The sequence below is a fragment of the Micromys minutus genome (assembly GCF_963924665.1).
Source record: "Micromys minutus genome assembly, chromosome: 11".
In the NCBI taxonomy this organism is placed as follows: Eukaryota; Metazoa; Chordata; class Mammalia; order Rodentia; family Muridae; genus Micromys; species Micromys minutus.
In genome coordinates, this window is record NC_137980.1 from 41,092,258 (window position 1) to 41,116,398 (window position 24,141).

Below are 24,141 nucleotides of genomic sequence, written 5' to 3' on the forward strand. Positions count from 1 at the left end.
AGGGCCTGAAGGCAAGACTGTTTCCTGCATCTCAGATTCCTGAGGATCAGGGTGTCACCCGCCTCTCCCACTCTCCATAGACCATCCTCCATTCCACCTCCCGAACTCTTGACAGACCTTCGTCCATGAAGATGCCCCTGGGCTGGTTTTCCCACTTCATGGTATCCTGGGGAAACACACCTACAAGCTACATTTTTGAAAACAACTCTGTAATACCTTAATTTTCCACTGAGGAATGTAGGGATATCATTATTGGCTAATATGTTTAGACAGGCTGGAGAGATGGCTCAGTGGTTAAGAGCACTGACTGCTCTTCCAAAATTCCTGAGTTCAATTCCCAGCAACCACATGGTGGCTCACAACCATCTGTAATGGGATCTGATCCCCTCTCCTGGTGTGTAGGTATACATGCAGATAGAGCCCCCACACACATAACATAAATGGGGGGGGGTAGCATATAATGCTTCTTCACAGGACCAGAGTTCTTCTCTGTACCCACACGGGACAGCTCACATTTGATTGTAACTTGGGCTACAGAGGTCCTGGTACCCTGTTAAGGCACCTGCATATACACATGTAAAAATAAGTATTAAAAAGGTCTTAGCTAAGCAGTGGTGGCACACGTTTAATCTCAGCACTCAGGAGGCAGAAGCAGACAGATCTCTGAGTCTGAGACCAGCCTGATCTTACAGAGTGAGTTTCTAGGACAGGCAGAGTGACAGAGGCGGTTCAGACATTAACAACCCATTCTGCTCTGCAAACGACAGGACATGTACACTAGCACCACTGCAGCCCAATTGTCACCACTGCCACCCCACGCCTCATCTCCATTCTGCCCATTAATGTAAAAAAGTTTTGTGATCCAGCGAGACGGCTCACTGGGTAAAGGACTTTACAGCCAAGCCTGATCACCCCAACTTAATCCCTGGAATCCATAGGGTAGACTCTACAATGCAGAACCTGAGATCTGACTCCATGTATACATTTTCTGACCTCCATGTATACATTTGCACACACACAACATAAATGAGAAGATATAAAAATATAGTCTTAGTTTGTTTTGTTTCTTACAGAATCAGTGCAAAGTCAGGTATGGTGCCTTATAACCTCCTCCCAGCAAGCAGAGGTAGGATGTTGCCATAAATTCAAGGCTAGCCTGGGCTACCCACCCAGTTCTGCCTAGAATAAATCTCATAATAAAAATACATGAAGCCCCTGAGAACAGTGAGCCATGGATGGCGGTGGCTCGGCATGATCACAGAGCACTTAATGACCATGCTTTGCTGAGGTCCAGCCTGGGCTACATCATCCTTCACAGTGAGCTAGTCACCACAGCGCCGCTACCCGATCATGGACCGCTTTCGCCCTCTCAGGCGCACCTCATCTAACTTCTTCAGCACTGGACTAGACTTCTTGGATGAGGCACCGTAACTCTTCAGAAAGGCTTCAAACACAGTCTCGGTGTGGGGGTGCGTGCTGAGGAAGGCCTTCTCCAGGACATAGAGGTCGACACCTTTATCTTCTGGCAGTCCTGAAACAAAACTCAGCCCAAAGTCAATGAGCACAATTTGTAGCTGCTCCAGGGGCCGTTTCAGGAGCATGTTGGAGGTGGTGAGGTCCCCGTGAATGAGGTCTTCGTCATGCATTCTGGCCAGAACCTGCCCGATCCTCCTGGCCAAGTCCAAGAGGCTTTGGGGGTCTTTTTCCTTCTCCATAGTGGATTGAATAAAATCTCGAACGGTCACCGAGTCTTCGATTTCTTCCATATATAAGCAGTTAGAAGCATAGTCCACAAAGAAGACGACGGGGGCAGCTATCCCTGCAATGGACACACGTGGTTAGCAAGTGCTCCTTCATGAAGGTGGGCTCCACCTGCACAGGTAGACAGTCTACTTTGGAACAGGGTTTAGGGAAACTGGGAAAAGATACAATTCGCCTGGAAACTTGCCCTGTTAAAGCCCTGCAGGACCATGGCCTGAGACCAGCCCAGGTATGTCTAGAAGTAACAAGGCTTGTTTCTCCTTTCTCAAGTCTCCTTAGGACTGCAATTTATTGCTACTCCCTAAAAACAAACAAAGCAAGCCAGAAGGAAAGATTCCTGCAGTCTGAGCAGTTTCTATGGGACAAGGTCACAGCAGGAGGCTAAGCAGGGTCTCATCTTACAAGTGTTAGCTTCCAGGCTCATCTTGCTTCTGGAACATGCAGGTTCAAATCCCAGCTCCTCCTTATTAGCTGTGAAAGCTCAAGGTTCCCTTAGCTACTCTATGCCTCAGTCTCCACAACTGTAAATGGTAACAATACCTCCAATTAACTCTGGGAGTCTCTCCTGAAGGTCACCCAGGTTCAGGACACTTGCCTAGAAACTGGAGACCTGTCAATGGCATCAAGGTAGCACCGCCCTGTCTGAGAAAACTCAGAAGGGAAAGGAGACTAGATGAACACTACTTTATAACTCCATTGTCCCTCTAGGGCAGAAAAGTACAGGCCTGTTCACTACTGACTTTTCCCAGTCTCCTGGCATCTATCAATGACCTGATAGTAGGCACCTAAAAACCACTAGAGAGAAAAAGGCAAAGGATTGGTGCTTCTAGGCCTAAGATAGCTGCCTGGTAGCTGTGGAACCTTGGGCACTTGCCCTCTTTGTGTCCCATTTTCTCTGGAGTAACGCTGTTGTTTGGTGGGGATGTGGATTTTTTCTTTAAAGAAAAAAATACAACTAATGCAATCATACATTTATTGAACTATGTCAGCATACGGACATGCGATGCACAAGCCTTCTTTAATGACCACAACATCCCTGAGATTCCCATTACATACAAGGTAACACGGGCTAAACGACTCGTTGAATTGATACGCGAGAAGCAGTGCAGGGAGAATCTAAATCTCGAGAGCCTGGCTCCAGACACCCGCCTGTCAGGACACCTGCTGCTTAAAACTACCAAATGGAGAGAGCAGGATGGTAAGTGGAAACGGCAGAAATGAGAAACTGGGGAGGTGGGGGGTCCGGGCGCTAGACAGCTGCGGAGCCCCACGAATCAAGCGGAATGGCGTCCTGAATGTCGCTCTGAGTCTTTAAGCCTTGCCATCTGATCCCACACCTAGAACTCGGAGCCTCGTCTGTCCGGTCCGATCCGTCTCCCGGAGCCCCGTCTATCCTGTCCGTCCGGTCCCCACCGGTTTCCCGGAGCCCCGTCCGGTCCTCCTCACCCGCACGGCGGCAGCGGAGCAGCGCGCGCGCCTCCTGCACCGTCCGCCGCCGGCCGAGCCGCGCCTCAAGCTCCGGGTGCCGGTAACCCTTAGGGAAGCGGTGCTTCACCACGGCTGCGCGGCCCTGGAAGCGGCCACGGAAGACTCGAGCCTCGGCGCCCTGCTGCACCAGCTCCAGGCTACTCAGGAAGAGGCGGCTCCGTTCCCGCGCCGCGGCCAGCGCCTCCGCCTCCGAAGACTCGCCCGCCATGGCTCCAGCTCGTTCAGACCCCGACCGCGCCGCTTCCGGTCTCTTCGGAAATTCTCCGGCCTCTTTCTCTATGAACACAGCCCCCAACACAGTTCACCCTGAAAGAGTGGTTCCGCCTCCCAACTCTTCCGCTCTCAACAGTCTCTAGGCTGAGGCGACTTGGCCCTTCCCCAAGTTCTTCGTCTATCTCCGTGAGTGTTCAGCAACTTTTAGTCAAAAGCGTTTCTCCTTGGCTTTCTTAGGAAGCTCGTAGGTGAAGCTGAGTTTGGGGTCCTTTCTGTTGGGGATACTCTTCTCATTTCTACTAGCATAGAAGAATCCTTTACTTTTTAAAGACAGGATCTCACTATGTATCTCAGGTTTAGTTTTGATCCTCATGCATCAAACGACGGAAACATACTGTGTAATCCTAGAGAGAAGGACAGACTAGGCAAAGCTTTCTACCTGATGACGCCACCCAATGGCACCAGCATGCCAGCAGCCAGCACTATCCCTCTGAGTTCCGGTTTACTAATCTTCAGAATGATGCTGTCTGGTTCTGCTGGGTTTGGGGCTTATCAGAATGAAATTAGAGGCTGATTTCAAGATGCCGGTGGACAGAGGCCCTCTTCACATGTAGGGCAAATGGGCCGAAGAAAAAAACACCCTGACCCTAATTAGACCTCAAGTCTAAACCCAGGGCCAACAAACAGAATCCCACTAATCACCGAGTTTGCCACAGAAGTCCTGAGCTGACCCAAGCCCAGGAGCTGAAATCCCAGCAATCCTTACTCTGCAAATCTTTTACTGAAAAGCTCCCCAATTCCCAAGAAACTCTTTATAAACCCTGCCTTCTGCTCAGTTCCCTGCTGCTACTGGCTCAAGCAGAGGCAGCCACCCTTCTGGGTTATCCCCCTCCCAATAAATCTCTTGTGTGAAGTTTGTTGTGCAGTGTGACTTTGTGGTATTTCTTGGCTTCTGATAGCCAGGATACCTCTCAGAGTAGAGCAGTAACACGTTTACCTAAGCAGAACTTTGCTTAAGAAACCTCCCCTTGCTGGAGCGCAGCATTGGGGGAAACTTCCCAGGCAGTGGCCAGAGCAGATCTGTAACACTTCCATAGGGAAAGCCTTTCCCTTCAGAGCTGCAACCCTGCCCTTCCCATTCCTGGAGCCCTGATGAAAATACAGAAGAGAAGCCCTTTGGTCCCAGGTTGCTATGGCACCAGCATCCTGGCTCTGTGGTCCCTGGGTTTTGTTCATATTCGTGACAGGTCCCCTTTCATACATCAGACCCTTCGTGTAGACAGAATGTGTTTTCTGGCAAAGCGCACCCAGAACCCATTCCGTTTATATCCCCAATGCTCAAGTTTGTAGCTTCATTATCATAATTGTTTGTGTCCACACAGCCATCTCTATGGTGACCAAACTCAACTGAATTTGCCTTAGAAATATACTGCGAAAAGGCGCTGACCAGAGCCAGGCTTGCTAAATAAAGCTGGGTTTAACTCTTTAAACCTGCTTCATACCTTTCAATGACTCCCTATTAATTGTGCTAAGGATATAGATCTAAACCTTCATCAGCTTACATGGCCCTGCAGGGAACTCCTGCACCTCTTATAGACCCTTCTCTCACCAGACTGCTACCTCCTATTCTCTGCAGAGCAGGGACAGAATGTTTGAGTACTGAATTCAGTGTAATGAGAGAGCTGAGCCAAGGGCCTAGTAGTACTACTGGGCCAGTGATGCACAGGGTGGGCATTTTGTATTATTCAAAACTGCAGCAGCAGCAAACGACATACTAAAAAACCAGGAGAATTATGTTACACACAGCTACGTGGAGGCTCATGGAAGGACGTCTGAATTTATATCCAGACGCTTCTCAAGTCATTCCTCTTTGCCAGCTCTCTCCCCCACAGGGGTCACCTTCTCAGGAGCTGGCACTTGCTGTCTGTATGCCCCAGCAGGGGATGACTCTCCTGCATCATTGGGCACATCCTGTGGTGGTCCCACCAAGCTCCTGAACTTACAAGTGGTTTAGATGTTCACTTCTCACAAGTCTGGAGATCAGAAGTGTGGAGTGAGCTTCCTTAGGGAGAAGTCAGGCACTGAAAGTGCTGTGTTTGTTTATGGAGGCTCTGGGGACCCTTTCCTCGTTCCTTGACTTTTTTTGGTTTAGTGCCTGGCAGCCTTTCTAGCATACGAGAGAAACTCAATAGATTCAGGCTGAGTTAATCACTGAATTCAAGAGCAGATGGACGAAGGAAACATTCCTCCTTGGTGTGATTCAGGTCCTGTTTGTCTGCTTCACATTGTTGGTTCATAGATGCACACACATCCCAGGCATGGGGCGGGGCGTGAGACTCAATTCTGATGTGCTGGTAAGCTCTCTCAAGAAAGAGAAATTCTTTGTTTCCTCTCCTTTTCTCCTCCTTCTCTTTCTCCTTCTCCCTTTCCTTCCTCTTCTCCTCCTTCGTCTCTTTCTCTTTCTCCCTCCCCTTCTCTTTCTTCTTCCTGTCATCCTAGTCTCCTCCTTCTGCTGCTCTTCTTCTTTTTGTTTGTTTGTTTGAGACAAGGTTTCTATGTAGCCCTGGCTGACATGGAACTTGCTATGTAGATTAGGCTGACTTCAAACTCATAGAAATCTGCCTGCCTTTGTCTCCTGGAATTAAAAGCCTGAACCATCAAACTGAGCTGGCTTGTAGATTCTGGGTGGCAGATTCTGTGGGCCTCTTTTTGTGGTGCCTGTTTGTTATGCAGCAACTTTGTGACAGAAGTTGACTATTACAAACAAGTACAGAGAAACAAATGTACCTAAATATTTGCATACATACAAACAGAAATATATACAAAAACATAAACAAATGCAAATACACAAACACAAATAAATATACACAAACACACAAGCAAACCCAAATACCAACATAGAAACAACACACAAAACAGTCATATACACACATGAACAGTCTCTCACATACAAACTCCCAAAGATACACAAAACAAACTTAAATATGAACAAACGCACAAAAATCAACCATAGGTACACACACAGATACACAAAACACATACAAATGTATAAATATTGAATACACTCACAGCACCCGAATAAAAATCCATAAAATCAGTGGTTGGGGAGATGGCTTAGTGATTAAGAGCATTACCTAATCCTCCAGAGGACTGGGATTTGATTTCCAGTATCTACATGGCAGCTCGCAATTGTCTGCAACTCCATTTTTATGAAATCCAATGGGTTCTGCACATTCAGGCAAAACACTCAGGCTGAGCAGTGGTAGTGCACACCTTTAATCCCAGCACTTGAGAGGCAGAGGCAGGAGGGTTTCTGTGAGTTTGAGGCCAGCCTGGTCTACAAAGCAAGTTTCAGGACAATCAGGGTTACACAGAGAAACCCTGTCTCAAAAAAACAAAAACAAAAACAAAAAATCCCCCCAAAAACCCAAAAAACAAAAATTAAAACTAACAAAGAAAACAAAAACAAGTACAACCACAAACCCTGTCTCAAAAAGGAAAAAAAATGCACATAAACAAGACACACAAAATTATATATGGATATATAAATTCATACAAATACACACAAAACCACATAAATGTCGGGAGCCATCAGAGAGATGCTAAAAACTAGCAGGTGATCTTCCTGAGATGGTTCTGTCATCGACTGTCAAAGTTAATGACAGATGTGCTTCCCTAGGAAAGGCCAAAAAGATTAAATTTTAGGAAATATTCTTGTTGTTAATACGCTTTTCTTGTTATTATTAAATTTATATAACACTCATAAGGTATTAGCCCACCCTTTTGAGCAGATCTCTAAAGAACAATGAAAATGCACATTGTAGTGATGCTCTATAGAAAAATAGATGATTTCTTAATTATTAATGATGATTCTATAAGAATTCCTTTATTAAAAAAAGATTTGTTTACTTTGTACATGTGAGTACACTGTCGCTGTCTTCAGACACACCAGAAGAGCGCATCGGATCCCATTACAGATGGTTGTGAGCCACCATGTGGTTGCTGGGAATTAAACTCAGGACCTCTGGAAGAGCAGTCAGTGCTCTTAACCACTGAGCCATCTCTCCAGCCCCTCTATAAGAAATCCTAAAATTATATTAGTAATTATTAAGCTCTTTTATCATAGGACTGCTATTAAGTCCTTCCTGATGTCAAAACTGCAATGAGAACTCTGCCAGTCTTCAAGTGTCATGAGTTAATTACTTCTGAGATAGCAAGAAGGCATCTGCAACTTAGAGCACCTTCCAAGAGGTTGTAAAACAATTAACCAAAGGTCATAAAAAGGGAACTAAAGAGTTACTATAAGTGCAAGAACAGGAGATAAAATATTGACTGGGTTTATCCATACAAAACTTACTAATACCTTATGTAGATTTATGTTAAGTCAATATATGATTAGACAGGGAGAGGAGGTGGAAAAAAGGAGAGTAAAATAGAAGAGGAGGAGTCAGAGGGGGAAGGAAAGGAAGGAACAGGAACAGGAGGACGGCTAATGGCAAGTTATAAGGGATCGCCTGGGAGGGGACTAGAGAGTGTAGTGGTAAATCTGCCCAATACAGACTTGCAGCTTGTTTTCCTAATTATTGAGTTGTGTTTTCATTGAATGAGTTTATTTGGGTTGAAGAGGATATTGCAACAACCTTAGTCACAAAAATGATGGTTTTTAACTTTCAATGAACCTGTAGAACTAGTAACAGATGATGGATGTTTAGCCAGATCATTACTCTTAATGGATATGCATGTAAACACTCTCTTGCTGTAAACTTCTTATTAAATTTATGGCTTGAATCTATGTGTAAACTTGTGATGAACTTTTTACCATGTGAACATGTATTCTGAAAGATGTAGAGTGCTGAGGACAAAGAGAGACAGGATCCTCTTTTTCTTAGAAAACTGAAGACTTTTTTTTTTTTTTTTTAGAGAGAAGAACCTTTTAGAAGAACTTTCTTAGAGAGCTTTCATAGAGAACTTTTTAAAGAGATAACTTAGAAATAAAGATTAAAATTGCTTTTCAAAGAGTCCCTCTTTTTGTGACTTCGACAAGCAGGCTGGAAGTTAGGGCCTCACAGTTCCTTCAAAGATAGAACAAAGACTATTTTACTTAATTCCCTTGTTTTAGGATGAGTTGCTAAATGCCAGAGACTGTAGCTTCTGGCCTCAGAGAACTCAGAAAGGTCAGCTATGGCAGCAAAGTGACTTAGACTTAGGATAAGTAAATGTTTTATTATTCAACAGCAACCCTAAATATCTCACAAGACCATGCCTCTGCTGACCATCTTCCAGCTCTGCTACCTCAAGAAAGAACTAGGAAGTAAGAAGGACTGCCAGCCTGGCCCCAGCACATAGAATCAAAAAACATACACGATCACACAGAACCACACAAGACAGTCACAAAACCTACAAACAACACACACATGCATAAACACAATATACAAAACTACAAACAAGCATAAAATATAAAACTACACACACATGGAAACACAAGTCAACACAAAGAACAAGCACACATAGAAATACATAAACATCAACACAGGAATGCAATAACACACTAACAAAAAGCACACATATACACAATCATATACAGAAACACAAACAAAAAACATTCATACAATCACAGACACAAAAATAGATACAGGAAAACATACACAAATATACAAAGGCACCACAAAGATATTCACAAACACACAACACATAGAAAACATAGAATATACAAAGTCAAAACACACACTCATAAACAACACAAATACACAGAAAAGCACACAGCACATTCATCACCCACACTAACACATACAAACATACAAAACTTTTATATACTCATAAACACAAACATCCTCCCAAAAACACACAGAAATACACACAAACACAAAATACAAGAACCAAGACACACAAATACCCATGTAAAGAAACACATGTACACAGAACACACACATGTATTTATATACATGAACACATACTTAGCAAGTGGAAGCTGTCCAGATCCCATGCTGTCCCTTGTTGTGGATTTGATTTAATGATTGCATTATGGGTTCCCAAAATCGCACCAGAATTCTGTATGTAAGAACGTAAGACATTAAGATCCCTGCCCCCACTTGGCTTCGATTGCTAAAGAACGTTGCCAATGGTTGGGCAGAAAGACAGAGGCAATTCTATAGGATTCTTGGGCAAGGGGTCCGAGGAAGAAGGAGAATCACCATTACCAGAAGTGGAAAATGTATAATTGTGCATCTCATGTGTGCCTGGTGCCAGTGAAGGTCAGAAAACAGCGGCAAATTCCTTGGTACTGGAGCTGGAGGTATGGACCATTGGGAGCCAATGTACGGGTGCTAGGAATCAAACCCTGAACCTCTGGAAGAATATCAAGTGCTCTTAACCACTAAGCCATCTCTCCAGCACCTGTTGGCTTTCTTTTTTGGGATAGGCTTTCTCACTGAACCTAGAACTGGGTAAATTGGCTAGTCAGTGAGCCCCAGAGATCGTCTCCTCTGTGACTGTGCTTTATGTGGTGTGGGGTCTGGACTCAGGTCCTCATGCTGGAGCAGCTTTGCTTTACCCACGGAACCATCTCCCCATTGGACTCTCCCTGTTAAAATAAGTCTATGCTATTGTTTCTGCACATTGAACCAACAGCTTTAGCAACCTAAATCCCCCATCCCTCTCTCTGCCTCTGTCTCTTTCTGTGTCTCTGTCTCTCTCTGTATCTCTGTCTCTCTCTCTGTCCCTCTCTGTTTCTCCCTCTCCCTGCCTCCCTCTCCCCTCCCCCCTTTTTCTCCACTGGATTTGACCCTATAAGGCTGTCAAATTCTTCTAAATTTAGGCTTCAATGACACCATTCAACTCTTTTGGTTTGACAGGTGAGAAAGGTGGTTACTGAGAATTCCCCCAAATTCTCCCTATACTTTGTTGCTCCTGCCAGGTTCTTTTTTGGTAACTTTTTTGGTAACAGCTGAAATACTGGTTTGGTTTTTTTTTTTTTTTTTTTTTTTTTTTTTTGTTTTGTTTTGTTTTGTTTTGTTTTTTGTTTTTGTTTTTGGCAAGTTTTGTTTTGTTTTGTTTTGTTTTGTTTTTTGTTTTTGTTTTTGGCAAGAACACTACCTAGGCAGCCTTCTGTCCTTTGCATTGTGCCAAGAGACACAGGGTGACAGTTTGAGCCATTTTTGGTGGCTCTAAGTTTAAGACGCGCTTGGTTAATTAAGGTGTTTCTCTCAGTTCTCCCCACAGTAAAGCAAAGCTGTTCTCTGAAGTAAATCATGATACCTGGGGACTGAACACCTTGTGACCCAAAACTCTTTCAAGCCAGTGACTTAGTAGGGCTCTTGACCTTGGGCCTCGGTTTGATGGTCTAAAACGTTAAGGACGACGCCTTCTCAGCTACTGGTCTTGAGGAACGGTGTTTGGCGCACAATGAACACTCCATAGACGTCAGGAATCCTGAATGGAGACAGGTACAGGAGAAAACTAACGCAGTTTGCTGGCTCCTGCTCCTGGGAAGAGGGAGGATTTTAGGCAGTGTAGCCACGCCCCTGTTGCGCGCACGGGCCCCTGGGACTCGTAGTGCTCGGCGTGGTTACGGAACTACAAATCCCGGCGGCCGAGAGAAGCTCGGGCCAATGCTATTTGCTTGGTGGCAACTCTCTCTTCGGTCCTCTGGGTGAGAAAAGCGATTAGAACAACACCCTAATAACCATACCTGTTCTGTGCCAGGGCAGGCTAAGCACCCTGGTAACTTCTTAAGGAATAAAAGGCATCCGTGGTCATGGAAAAGAAGTTATCGGAAGTTCAAATCAGGACTAGGTGAGATGGCTAAGCACCAAGCCTGATCACCCAAATTCCATCCGTGAGTCTCAGATGATGGAAGGAGGAGAAATGACAGATGCAAGTTGTCCCTAAGTGTCGCCTCCCCAAGTAGATTAATAAATGTAATTTAAAATACTTTAAAGTTCAGGCTTGGGGCTGGAGAGAGCGCTCAGTGGTTGAGAGCACATACTGTTCTTTCAGCGGTCCCGAGTTCCTAGCGCCCACATTGTGCCGCTCACAGCGGCTTGTAACCAGAGGATTGGATACCTCTGGATACCTCTAATCTCCACAGGGCCCACACCGACACATAATACATACTTTAAAATAACAAAAGTATATCTTTTCTGAATCACAAAGTCCCTGAAAAGTTCGTTTTAAAAAAGAGTTCAGGTTCACTGCACAGGAAGATTGAAGTCAGCTGGGACTGGAGACCCCGTGTTGAAGAAAAGAAGCTGAGTACCAGCGTTTGTCTCTGCTTCGTCCTGACTGTGGAACTGGGACCGGCCAGCTCCCGCGCCAGCTCCATGCGATGGAGCGCACCCTCCAAATAAACCTCACCTGGCTTTCTCACAGCAATGAAAAAAATATTAATACAAAGCATGTTTTTATTCTTTCCCCTTTTTGTTTTAATTTATTGCAGTTATTTCCAGTTTCCTTTATGCATGCATGTCTGTGTGTGGGTATGTACATATCTGTTAAAATGTCTGTGGAGGCCAGAGGCCAGATCTTCCTGGAAACTGGGTTGGCTGTGAGATGCCTGTCAAGGGCGTGAGGAACTGAACTTAGGTCTTCTGGAAGAGCAATACACACTCTTTAACTATCGAGCCATCTCTCCAGCCTCCACTCCCCCCTTTCCCTTATATATCTGTCCTGAATTAAGTAAGAATTTCAGATACATGACAACTACGCTTGGTCAATACTAGTATGTTTTATGGTTTGGAAACAAAATGTCCTCCACCAGCTCATTGTTATAACAGTTAGTCTCCAGTTGGTGGCGCTATTCTTAGAGGATGTGCCACACCTAGGACTGTGGCCTGTCTAATGGAAGTCCATGTAGAATGGCCAAGCTCTGCTTCCTGATCCTCAAGGATCTGAGGAGCTTCTACCACATCGGACTGGCCCATTCCCACCATGCTGTTCCACTGCTATGCCCAACTTAGTGAACTATATCCCTGAAACTATGTGCCAAAATAAATCTTCCCTTTAGTTCTGCTCAGTAATTTGGTCACAGCCACAAAAATGACTAACACACTGCCCATGCAGGGATAGATGTGTAGTTACTCTAGAAATGGTTTTCTTGAAATTAAAATACACCTTCCCCAGGATCTTCTTCTGTCTTGCAGCCACACTGCAGCCACAGTTCCTGTCACTGAAACACAAGCTGCTGTCACAGCACCTGCACGGAGGTCTCTGGCATTCTGGAAAGTCAGGTGGATGCTGAGGAGTCTATCTCTGCTTCCACAGAATCCAGCACCTTTCAGTTTGGTTTTTTTCCCTCTTGCAGCTGATCAGTAGTGGAGTTGCTCCTAGGATCTCTCAGGACCCTGCTTTCCTAAGTAATGTCTCCTCGTGGCAAGGCACCAGTCCTGAAGGTCTGGTGTGTGGGTAAATTCCTGTTTCCAGCACCGTCTGCTCTCTCCCCAGCACACACACTCTCCTTATTCTCCGGCCACCATGTTAGCCTGCCACCCTCCCCCCCCCCCCCGTGTCTGTCTCCGCATCCTTGCTCAGCTGTTCTCCCCACACTGTGAAACAGAATTTTAAAGACACCTTTTCTTAGATGTATTTATTTTATTCGTTTAGTTTTGCCTATAGTTGTGACTGTACACCATGTCCTGAAGAAGTCAGAAAAGGGCATCGGGGCTCCTAGAACTAGAGTTACGAATGGTTGTGGGTGCTGGGAACAGAACCCAGGTCCTCTGTAAGAACCAAGAAGTGCTCTTAACTGCTGAGCCATTTCTTCAGTCCCTGGAACAGTGCTTTTGAAAATGTGCACTTAAGGCAAATCTCAAGTGCAGCTCTGTGTCTTCCAAGGCTCAGAACACGGTTTTAAGCAAAGAGTCCCACTCAGGAGTGTAAATGAGAATTTGGAGATTTTCTCCAAGGCAAGATAGATATGTTCTCTATGTAGCCATCCATCTGTCCGTCTGTTAGTCCATCCATTGATCTATCCATCCATCCATCCATCCATCCATCCATCCATTCATCCATTCATTCATCCATCCATCCACGTCTGTATCAATCTGCCCATTCATCTATATATCTTATCTATTCACTCACACAACCACTTGTCAGTCCAAGTTTCTTGGAGTGAGGTAAGTGTAGGACCAAGACACAAGAGAAGCTCTGGAAAGGGAGGCTTGGGACCCAGGCCCAAGATTACACTTGCAGATGAACACTGTCAGAAGCAATGTCCCCCAGCAGCTCACCTTTGTCATTGCTAGAATAGGAAAGGAAGCTATTGCTACTCCCGTTTTTTTTTTTTTTTTTTTTTTTTTTTTTCTTCTCCACCTCAACGCCATTTTATTGTGTCCACCAGAGGGCGCAAGTGCCCCAGTAGTATCAGCCCACTTCTCATCTGGTTTTACTTTTAAAAGGGCTAAAGGTTCTGGACTTCTTTTCCCTTAGACTCCAGCTCAAGAGCCATTTAAGAACCAGAATGAAATCTGACTTCACATCATGTGTGAGGAAAGGTTTGGTACTGACCTGTTCAGTGCACAGAACAAAATATCTCCTGATTCCTGAGCTCACTTCGCAGTCCAGAAGACCAGTACTTACTGATCCTGCTTGGTAGCCTTAGGTGAGGAGCCAAATGGTATTTTCCCTAGGACACCTGTCCATCACCGGTGACTTGTTTGGCCCAATCCTTGAGAAGTTGATTGCCTCACTGTGAGAGCTGCAACCCTCCCACTATTTCCCAAGCTTCTTGGGGACTTGAGGGAAGGCACATGTTCCTGGAAGTGTCCGCTGTCCTAGTGGGTCTTTCTTTTGCCCTTTTATAGTGACTCCAAAGCCCCAGCTATCCCCCCCTCCACCTGCACACTGTAAGTGACTCGAGTTGAAGTCATGGAATCTACTGGGACCTAAGTGAGGGTTGCAACCTCCCTTCCTCCCACTGTCTTCACTGACACCCCAAATGGAATCCATTACTGGCAACAGACTCTGCTCCAAAAGTACCTAGATTGTAGGAGCTGCAGGTCCTCTTCGGTCTGCTAAATTGTCTTCCAGACTGTGGGCGTGGAGTTCATCTCTGCTGGTTGAGTCTCTAAGAAGTTTTGCCGCAGGCCTGATCCCTGCCCCCAGCACCCACAAAGAACTGTCTTTGGCCTCCTGCTCTCTCCAAGTCTTCTTGAAAGCAGCTACCCTGCCTTTGTACCCTGCTGAGAGCCTTAAAAGGGCCGGAACATTAAGAATTTTTTCCTGCATCTCAGATTTCTTAGAACTGGGCGTCATCCACCTGCCCCCACCCTCTGCAGACCATCCATCGTCCATGAAGATGCCCCTTTGTCCTGTGTTAGTTTTCCAACGTCACGGTACTTTGGGAAAAACAGTCACGCGGCTAAACTTTTGTAAACGTTGAATGCTGTCTCAAGTTTTCATTTTACACTGGTGACCGGATACTGATCTGGTGTAAAACATTCTATTTCCAAGGCGCTAGATGTGGCTCAACTGGGGGGGTCCTTGCCTAGCGAGCAGAATGACCCGAACTTGGTCCTCCAACATGAAATAAACTGAGGCCCGGGATCCCAGCACTGGGGAAGTTGAAGCAGGAGGGTCAGCTTTGAGGTCACCCCCAGCTCCACAGAAATCTGGAGACCAGCCTGAGGTCCCTGAGACTCTGGCTAGAAACGGTTCTGTTTAAACATTTTGTTTTTTCATCTTGTTAGACAGGTCTTCTGTAGTCCTGACTTTTCTCAAGATATGTGCCCAAGGCTGGCCATGAACTCTAGATCTTTCTGCCTGTAACATCCAAAGGCCAGACCACTCCACCCCACATGTTCTGTTTTTCCATATTCAGTCATTGTGAAATCCTAGTGTAAGACAGTTTAAATGTAAATATTTTTCTTTTTCTTTCTTTCCTTCTTTTTTTTTTTTTTTTTTTTTTTTTTTTTGAGGCAGGGTCTCACTATGTCTTAGAACTCATGATGTAGACCAGGCTAGCCTCTCTTGGAACTCATGATGTAGACCAGGCTATCCTCAAACTCACAGAGATTCACCTGCCTCTGACTCCCCAAGTACTGGGATTAAAGGTTTGCATCACCATGCCCAGACTGTACAAACATTTCTGCTTGTTCTCCAGGTTTGTTCTCCTCCAAGCTCTGACTTGTCCATATAAAAAATGGATTATCCAGGCATGCATTTTATTTTTAAGAATTGCTACTGACTTTGAGATATCAAAAAGGCTAGAGACTATTGCCCCTTGATGCTTAGCATGAACCCCAAAGAAGAACTGATATCAGAAAACCCTAGATTTGGGCTGGAGAGATGGCTCAGCAGCTAAGAACACTGGCTGCTCCTCCAGAGGGACCCAAATTCAATTTCCAGCAACCACATGGCAGCTCACAACTGTCTGTAACTCCAGTTTCAGGGGATCTGAACCCTCACACAGACACACATACATGCAGGCAAAATACCAATGTACATAAAATAAAATCCTTATTTCAAAGAAAATAAATGGGCTGGCTAGATGGCTCAGTGGTTAAGAGAAGTCAGTGCTCTTTCAGAGTTCAAATCCCAGCAGCCACATGGTGGCTCACAGCCATCTGTAATGAGAACTGACGCCCTCTTCTGGTGTGTCTGAAAACAGCTACAGTGTACTTATATATGATAAATCAATAAATCTTAAAAAACACAACCACTGGATTGCCATATGATACAGCCATCTTACTCCTGACTATTTGGCCAAGAGAACTGAGTGTGAGATAGAGACTCTCATACCCAAATGCTCATGCAAGGTTATTTATTCCAAGTAGAGAGACAGTACTAAGGTCCCACATGTCCACTGTGAGCTAAGATCAATGAGCAAATGGAATGTGGTACAGCTGAGAGACCGGTCATCATTTGTCCACTGAGTGGGAATGAAGTGAGGCCAGAGAGAGGGCTCAGTAGAGCTAGCTCACAGAGGTGCACTGCTCTTACAGATGACCTGAGTTTGGTTCCCAGCACCTCACATAGCCCTGCACCCGAGATTCATCAAATGCTCCCCCCCACTAACAAGGCACCTTAGTTCCTTCGCCTTCAGCCAATGACCTTTGCCCACCCTGGATATTCCCACCCCTTCCCTAAAACTATAGTTCACCCGAATAAAGTGTATGCGTACAAGCCCACCCAGAATAAAGAAATATGCACACACTAAGCTCTTCCCAGAGTCTCAGAGGTGTCTCACTGAAAATCATCAGCGAGGCCCTCACCTAAAAGAGCTGTAACGTTTGGATCCTTAGAAAAGCACCCCCACCTGGATCCTGCCGAACTCACCCATTCCGGGCTTGGCTTCATCCTTCTAGCCTAGTGCACAGTGGTTTGTGGTCCCCGAGAGGGAGGAAGCGGAGGAATTGGAACCACAGCTGGATCCCAAAGCACATACTCATGGAGCAGCTATGCTAAGCAGATGGCGGCAGGGCTTCACAGAGCCATAACCCAGCCTCGGGCATAGTATGGAGACAAAGTTTGCTTTGTTTGTGTCTGAGGAGAGAGAAGACTGCAAAGGGGCTTTGGTTACCCTGGAGTTGAAGTTACACGTGACTGTGAGCTGTGTGGGGGTGCTGGGAACTAAATCGGGGTCCTTTGCAAAAGCAGTAAGTGCTCTTAATGGCTGAGCCATCTCTCCAGCTCCATTAGTGTTAAAAAGGCTGGGAGAGGATCAGGATCTTTGGTCTAATGGACGGGGGGGGGGGGGGGGGGTTGTGGGGCCTGTTGGAGAGATGGAGGTGTGGCTAGGAAACCATTGGGGCAAGAACAGCTTGGATGGCCAATTTGGTGTGGTATAAAATACCACGGTCTTTTCATAAGGAGAGAATGAACCCATCTTACAGGACACAGCAATTCGCTCAGGAGCAGGCCCACAAGCCATGCTGACCCTCAAGAATCCCACCTGGGAGTCCCTCCGGATTGGGAACGACGGACGAGGTCTCTGTACTGAGACAGTTGCTGCTGCCATCATCTCTTGTGGCCAGGGAGGGCTTGCGTCGTAGAGAAGTGGCTGGTGGGGGGCGGCTGGCGAGGACAGAGCTTCCCATGAAAGCACAAGAACCCGGGTGTGGATTCCCTGCGTGCATGCGTGTAAAAAGCTGACGTAGTGCTGCAGACTAACAGTGGCCAGCCAGGTTAGCCAAGCGATGAGACCCATACTCACTGAGAGACGCTGTCTCAAAAGATAAGGGGGAGAGTGATAAAGGATATACACCCACTGATGATCTCTGTCATATACATGTAATACGTGGGTGTGTGCATGAACACACACATGCACGCACACACACCCACACAGGGAGAGAGAGAGAATATGAAGCTCGCACAGAACAAGGGGCTACATGCTTATATCCTGACGGAAGATCTGGGGTTCTTGGTCAACCCAGTCCATCCTCGAACTTTAAAAACCAACAACCACAACAACAAAACTCCCACTGATCCTCTCTTGCCTCTTAAAGTATTGTGTTATTTTTCTCACTGGTAGTCAGAAGTTCTGACAGCCAGGCACGCATTTCCGTGGCTAGCTGCTCTGTTCCACGTGTCGCCGAGAGTTCATAATTTTGATCTGTCGCCAGGTCCTAGGAAGCTAACCTCTAGTCAAGGAGAGAAGCAGAACCCCACAGGATGTAATTTAGGGACTGCCCCATAGGTGGCAGAAGTGAGGCAACAAACAGATGCCAACCAGCTGGAGGAGGGATACCTGCCCTGGGGTGGGGCAGCATGAGGTGAGGTATGGGGACCAAGAGAAGCTGCAAAGTCGAGCTAACCTGGGGTCCTGTGATGGAAGCTGGAACTTTGGAAGCCTAAGGGAGGGATGCATGGGGGAATGTCATGTCAAAGCTGTGATACACCAGCTACCGAAGACCTCATACATGCACACAAATGTTCATATCTGGACATGCACAGATGCACAATGCCCACACACATATGCATGCACATTCGTTACACATATGCATGCAATGCACACGCATGTGTGCATGAAGAGGCAACTTTTTAAAGTTGTATTTATTTTTATATGCATTGTTTTTTTTTTTTTTTCCACCCCGCATGTATGTAGCTGTCTTTGGCTACTTTGTGGGTTTTTCTTTCTTCCACCCTTTCAACCCCCTAACACTAGATAAGGGAGAAAAATGAATAGAGGAAAAGAAAGATCTCTGAATAAAGTCAGGGGTCAGAAAAGGGGTGACTACTTCCTGCTGATTAGGGGTGTTGAGTTCCTTGGGGTGAGTTTGATCTTTACTAGTACATGACTACTTAACAAACCATGACCAACATCAACCAGCAACAACCAACAACCAACCATGCCTCTCCAGGTCCAAGCATTTATATAACCTCTAAAAAGTTCCCAGAATTCCAAATGCCACACAATCACAAGAACTATCTGCAGCTGGCAGAATCCTATCCCTGCTACCGCTCAAGGCTGTGGACAATCCGAATCAGCCCCGCTTCCCCACACCTGGGATTTAAATGAAAGCACATCCCTATTTCTGTTTTTGCTTTGTTTTTTAAAGAAACCAAAAATCTTACTACCCGTGTGTGTATGAGGGCACCAGATCCCCTGGAACTGAAGTTATAGAGCGCCGTGAGCTGCCGTGTGGCTGTGTGGGTTTGGGGAATTGAACCTGGGTCCTCTAGAAGAACAGCCAGGGCTCTTAACTATTGAGCCATCTCTCCAGTTCCTCTACTTAAAAAAAAAAGATGTATGTATTATGTATATATGTATGTATGTGGATGTTTTGTCTGCATGTATATTTGTACACCATAAGAGGGAATTGGATACTATAGGACTTAAGTTATAAATGGTTGTGAGCCACCATGGGGGTGTTGGGAATTGAACTCAGGACCTCTGGGAGAGCAGCAGTACTTTTAACCTCTGAGCCATCGCTCCAGAAAAGAGGTAAGCACCCACATTCCCCCCTTCACTCACTTCCTTCCACCAGAGCTGTCTCCTCTTGGTCTTCTGTAAGCCCTGGGGAGCTACTGGTCAAATTCAAATCTGGAATGAGTGTCCTCATGAGGATAAGTATGTCGGTGTTGGCGCTGGCATTGCCCACACGGGAAGGGCTGTAGGGCTGGACCAGCTGATGCACACAGCACCGACAGCCATTAGCACACGGTGAATGCTCAAATGTGCCACAAAGGAGGCCAGTCCTCATGGCTGCCATTCATAGCAACGGCACAGAAGCATTGCTGTCATTATGGTCCCACATTGACTGTGAGGCTTAATTAGATTTAGAGCCCAAGTTGTTCTTGTTGGTTGGTTTTTTTTTTTTGTTTTGTTTTGTTTTGTTTTTGTTGTTGTTGTTTTAAATATGAGTACACTGAATGTACATCTACACACCAGAAGAGGGAATTGGATCTTATAGGACTTCAGTTATAAATGGTCTCTGAGCCACCATGTGGTTGCTGGGAATTGAACCCAGGACCTCTGGAAGAGCAGTCAGTGCTCTTATCTGCTGATCCATCTCTCCAGCTATGAGCTCAAGTTCTTCTTCTTTTTTTAAAAGTTATTTATTTATTATATATGAGTACACTGTAGTTGTCTTCAGACATACCAGAAGAGGGCATCAGATCTCATTACAGATGGTTGTAAGCCACCGTGTGTTTGCTGGGATTTGGAGTCAGGACCTCTGGAAGAGCAGCAACCAGGGCTCTTAACCACTGAGCCATCTCTCGAGCCCTGAGCTCAACTTCTTAATAATGTAAGAACCTCCCTCTAGAGCTGCTTTTGGTTGTCATGTATGGGGCAGGGTGCTGCTGACATCTACAGAAACCATGGATGTGGTGGACAGATGCTCCAATCCAGGACAGTCCCAGAGAACCCCAGTCAGCCCCAGGAAGAGACTGGTCTGGCTTCTTAAGTGTCCTCAGTGACACAGGTGTGGGGAGTGTTTTGGATACCTGCCTCAAACCCAAGGAACTTAAAAAGAGTGAGCCACCCAGGGTGCCTTGTTACAGATCACATTCTTCCCAAGGCTTGTCCCCTCCACTGTTCATGTGCATCTTGGTCCTCAGTTGGCAGGCCCCCTCCCTGGAGAAAGTCCCTCTTTCCTCTCACAGCTGCCACTGACCACACTTGTTACTTCCTCTTCTCTTCAGGTCCCTTTCAATTCCCCACTGATTTCTTCTGGGAAAGCTTTCTTTCTGTTTCTAGAATGGCAACCTTGGAGGGTCCCTCCTTATGCCAGGCCCTCAGCAGGGAGCCAAGTGCAAGTTCACATTGTCCCACTGTCCCTGCAGCAACTCTGCAAGGGTTAAGATGGAGACAGCTCAAGGCTCAGAGAAGCAGAATGAATTCCCACAGTCACACAGCATGCATTAGGTTGATGTTAGGACTCCAACCCTTCCGGGAGACTGCAGGCTATCCCACCTTCCAGAAACCTTCCCATCTCTGAAATACTCCCAGAAGATGCAGAAGCAGGAAAATGGCCGACCCCATGTTCTTTACTGGCCATGGGACATTAACAAGACTCACATCCTAGGCCAGCTCAGGTTGAGACTCTGGGACTGTTTGGGAGAAAGGGATTCCTGCTAAAAGGAGCTGTGATTGGAGCTGAGGGATCTTAGAGGAACTGCCCCTGTCTCAGAATTAAGGGATGGCTTGCCTGTGAGGAGCGGCTTGTGGATACAGAAGAGGGAGAGGCCTTGCTGTCTTGAAATGCTACCCTGGGATGCAGGACCAGGCAACATGGAAAAGATGCTTACCTTCTCCTGGAGGGGAGGGCAGCTTGGGAGAATAGTATACTGCCCTTAAAGGTTACAAAAAGGAAGCAAAATCTTGCCTGGCAGGCCTGTTCTGCTCAGGCCCACAGAGGTGGCTATGCTTGCCTCACTCCCAGGGGACGTGTGGGTGACAGTTCCAGGGAAGGCTATCCAGTCTACGCAGAGAAGAGTTGGCAGGAGAAGGTCCCAGAGCTCAGAGAAGTTCTCAGAGTTATTCCTCCTCTAGCCTGGGGCACAGTGCCACCCAGAGTGAGTCTGGGAGACTCGGGCAGAGGCACCCTGGAGCTGTTGGTCAGCCAGCTTCAGTGGTAAATTGCTTGTGGCGGCACAGTGGCATGCATTACAATGCTCCTTTCCCTCTCTGGTACAAATTACTAGTGCAGATTTACCATAAAAACATAAAAGCATTCTGGCTGCTTGACCTTTATGACTGGCTTATCCGTCAGTTCCTCTGGGTGTCTGGAGCATCTTCAGTTATTGCCTTCACAAAGTCACTATCAGCACTGCCTAAGTGGATATGTTTCCCTGAGTGACAGGAGGTGAAATAACCCAAAGGAAGGACAGGTATTTGAGTCCAGTCTTGGCTACATTGCAAGTTTGAGATCAACTTGAGATACAGGAGACATTGCTTGTTTGCTTGTTTGGTGGGTTTTGTTTTTGTGCTTGTTGTTTTGAGGCAGAGTCTGACTATGTAGCCTTGGCAGGCCTGGACCTCAATGTGTAGACCAGATCTTAAAGAGATCTGCCTGCCTCTGCCTCTGCCTCCTGAATACTGGGATTAAAAATGTGTGCTTGGTTGAGATCTTGTCTTTAAAAAAAGACAGGGCTGGAGAGGTGGCTCAGTAGCTAAGAGCACTGGCTGTTCTTACAGAAATCCGGGACTCAGTTCCCAACTCATGGTGGCTTGAAACTGCAAATTCAGTCCCAAGGGATCTGACGTCCTCTTCCTACGTAGCTCCACAAGTATCAGTCGCACAAAGACATATATGCCAGCAAAACACCCTTACGCATAGAGTAAACGTCAAAAGATTTTTTAAAAGGAGGCAAGAAAGAGAAAGAGAAGTGGTGGTGGGGAATATTCCAACTGAGGAGACTGCAATTTTAATTTCATAAAACTGAAACTTTCCCTCCGAAAGACAGTGTCAGCTTGCAGGAACCTACGATGTTGTTTCCTGATTGTCTCTGGCCTGTCCACTGTGCGGATTTCACAACCATCGAGGCCGAGGCACCTCATCTCATGTGCTCTCCGACATCTGCTTTTCCTCTCCGGGAACTGCCTGGCTCTCTCTCCACATCCTGTCGCAGTGGACACTTCAGGTTTCTTTTGTTTTGTTTTTTTGTTTTTGTTTTTTTTTTGTACCACGGAACCCACAGCTCTGGCTTTCAACCCTGTGATAGAAGCTGGCCCAGAATGCATTGGGCTTTGTTAAATCCCTTCTCCCCACCTCCATCTCCCATCCAAAAAGTCTGTAGTTCTTTATATACCTTGGGCACTAATCCTTTGTCTGTATAGGATGCCGAATATTTCCCCAGTCCTGTCACTTTGTGATGCTGTTTTCTGGTTTTTCCTCGTTGCTCTGTGGGACGTCTTTATGAAACTTTTAGCGGAAGCAGCTCTGGATGGAACCAAGCGCTCTACCACCAGGCTACTTCCGCAGCCCTATTTATAAAGGCCCACCACCCCCGCTTTTAAGGTAGAATCTGAGGGCTAGAGAGATGGCTCAGCAGTTAAGAGCACTGGCCGCTCTTCCAGAGGTCCTGAGTTCAAATCCCAGAAACCATATGGTGGCTCACAAACATCTGTAATGAGATCTGATGCCCTCTTCTGGCGTGTCTGTCTGAAGACCGCTACAGTGTACTTATAATAATAAATAAATAAATCCTTTAAAAAAAAAAAAGACAGTATCGGACATAGCCTAGCCTGGGCTCAATATCACTAATATAGCTAAGGTTAGCCCTGAACTCCCCATCCCCCAGCTTTCCATCCCCACTTGCAGGGATATCGCAGATGCGTGACACTAGGACTTAATTCTGTGATGGGGTGGGGGGCTGAGCTCGGGCTTTCTTTATGCATGCAATCCACCAACTGAGCTACTCCCGGTCCCAACAACAGTCACTAGCTTAGCATTGGACTACAGCCGCAGTGACAATGTGCGTTGAGCCTTCTGCATGCAAAGGCCTGGTTGAGCTGCCAGATTTTAGGAATTGGTACAAACGGCGAGGACTTGTCAGCAGCTCCAGGATGGATGGTCTCTGTGAAGCCACACATGCCGTAGGCATGGAAATGGGTACGTCGGTACTCCCGAGGAAAACACTTAACATTTTAAATCAAGACCATGGAATGCTTTCCACATGTTGTACTGCCTCTCAGAAGAACTCAAAGATGGGGTAATGGAGACATAAAGGAGTTAAATTTCCAAAGGTCATACAGGGGGTCGATAACGGAGCTGGGACTTGAACTCGGGACATGTGCTCTAGAGTCTATGCTGTCTGTCGTGGGACTTTGGGTAAGTCCCCTGCCTTCTCTCTTTGTTTCTCTGGCTCCTATTTCTTCCTTGATGTTCCTCAGGAATGATGATTCCTGACAAACCTGTCACCAATACTTGGGTTTTTGTTTGTTTGTTTGTTTGTTGTTTTTGATAAGGCCCAGTCTGGCATTTAACTCACAGTGTAGACAGGGATCACCTCCTGGTCCTCCTGCTGACATTTCTTATGTATGTGAGTACACTGTAGCCGTCCTCAGACACGCCAGAAGAGGGCATCAGGTCCCATTGCAGATGGTTGTGAGCCACTATGTGCTTGCTGGGATTTAAACTCAGGAACCTCTGGAAGACCAGTTAGTGCTCTTAACCACTGAGCTGTCTCTCCAGTCTCAAAGGGAATATTTTAAAAGCAAAGAAATGAGTGCATGGTTGAACTTTTTATTGAAAAAAAAATTAAATATACAACAACCCGGCCCTGACATCTGTTAGCTGG

At 46.2% G+C, this 24,141-nt stretch overlaps 1 protein-coding gene across 1 annotated transcript; it reads right to left on the minus strand.

The window, feature by feature from the left end:
• Nucleotides 1-1,043: 1,043 nt before the first annotated feature.
• Nucleotides 1,044-3,470, minus strand: LOC308427495 (EKC/KEOPS complex subunit Tp53rkb). The gene is made up of 2 exons (XM_080925612.1): nucleotides 3,208-3,470; nucleotides 1,044-1,819 (listed from the first exon to the last, which is right to left on the minus strand). The coding sequence occupies exons 1-2, from the start codon at nucleotides 3,455-3,457 to the stop codon at nucleotides 1,341-1,343; spliced, it is 729 nt and encodes a 242-aa protein (XP_080781738.1). The 5' UTR covers nucleotides 3,458-3,470; the 3' UTR covers nucleotides 1,044-1,340.
• Nucleotides 3,471-24,141: the final 20,671 nt, after the last annotated feature.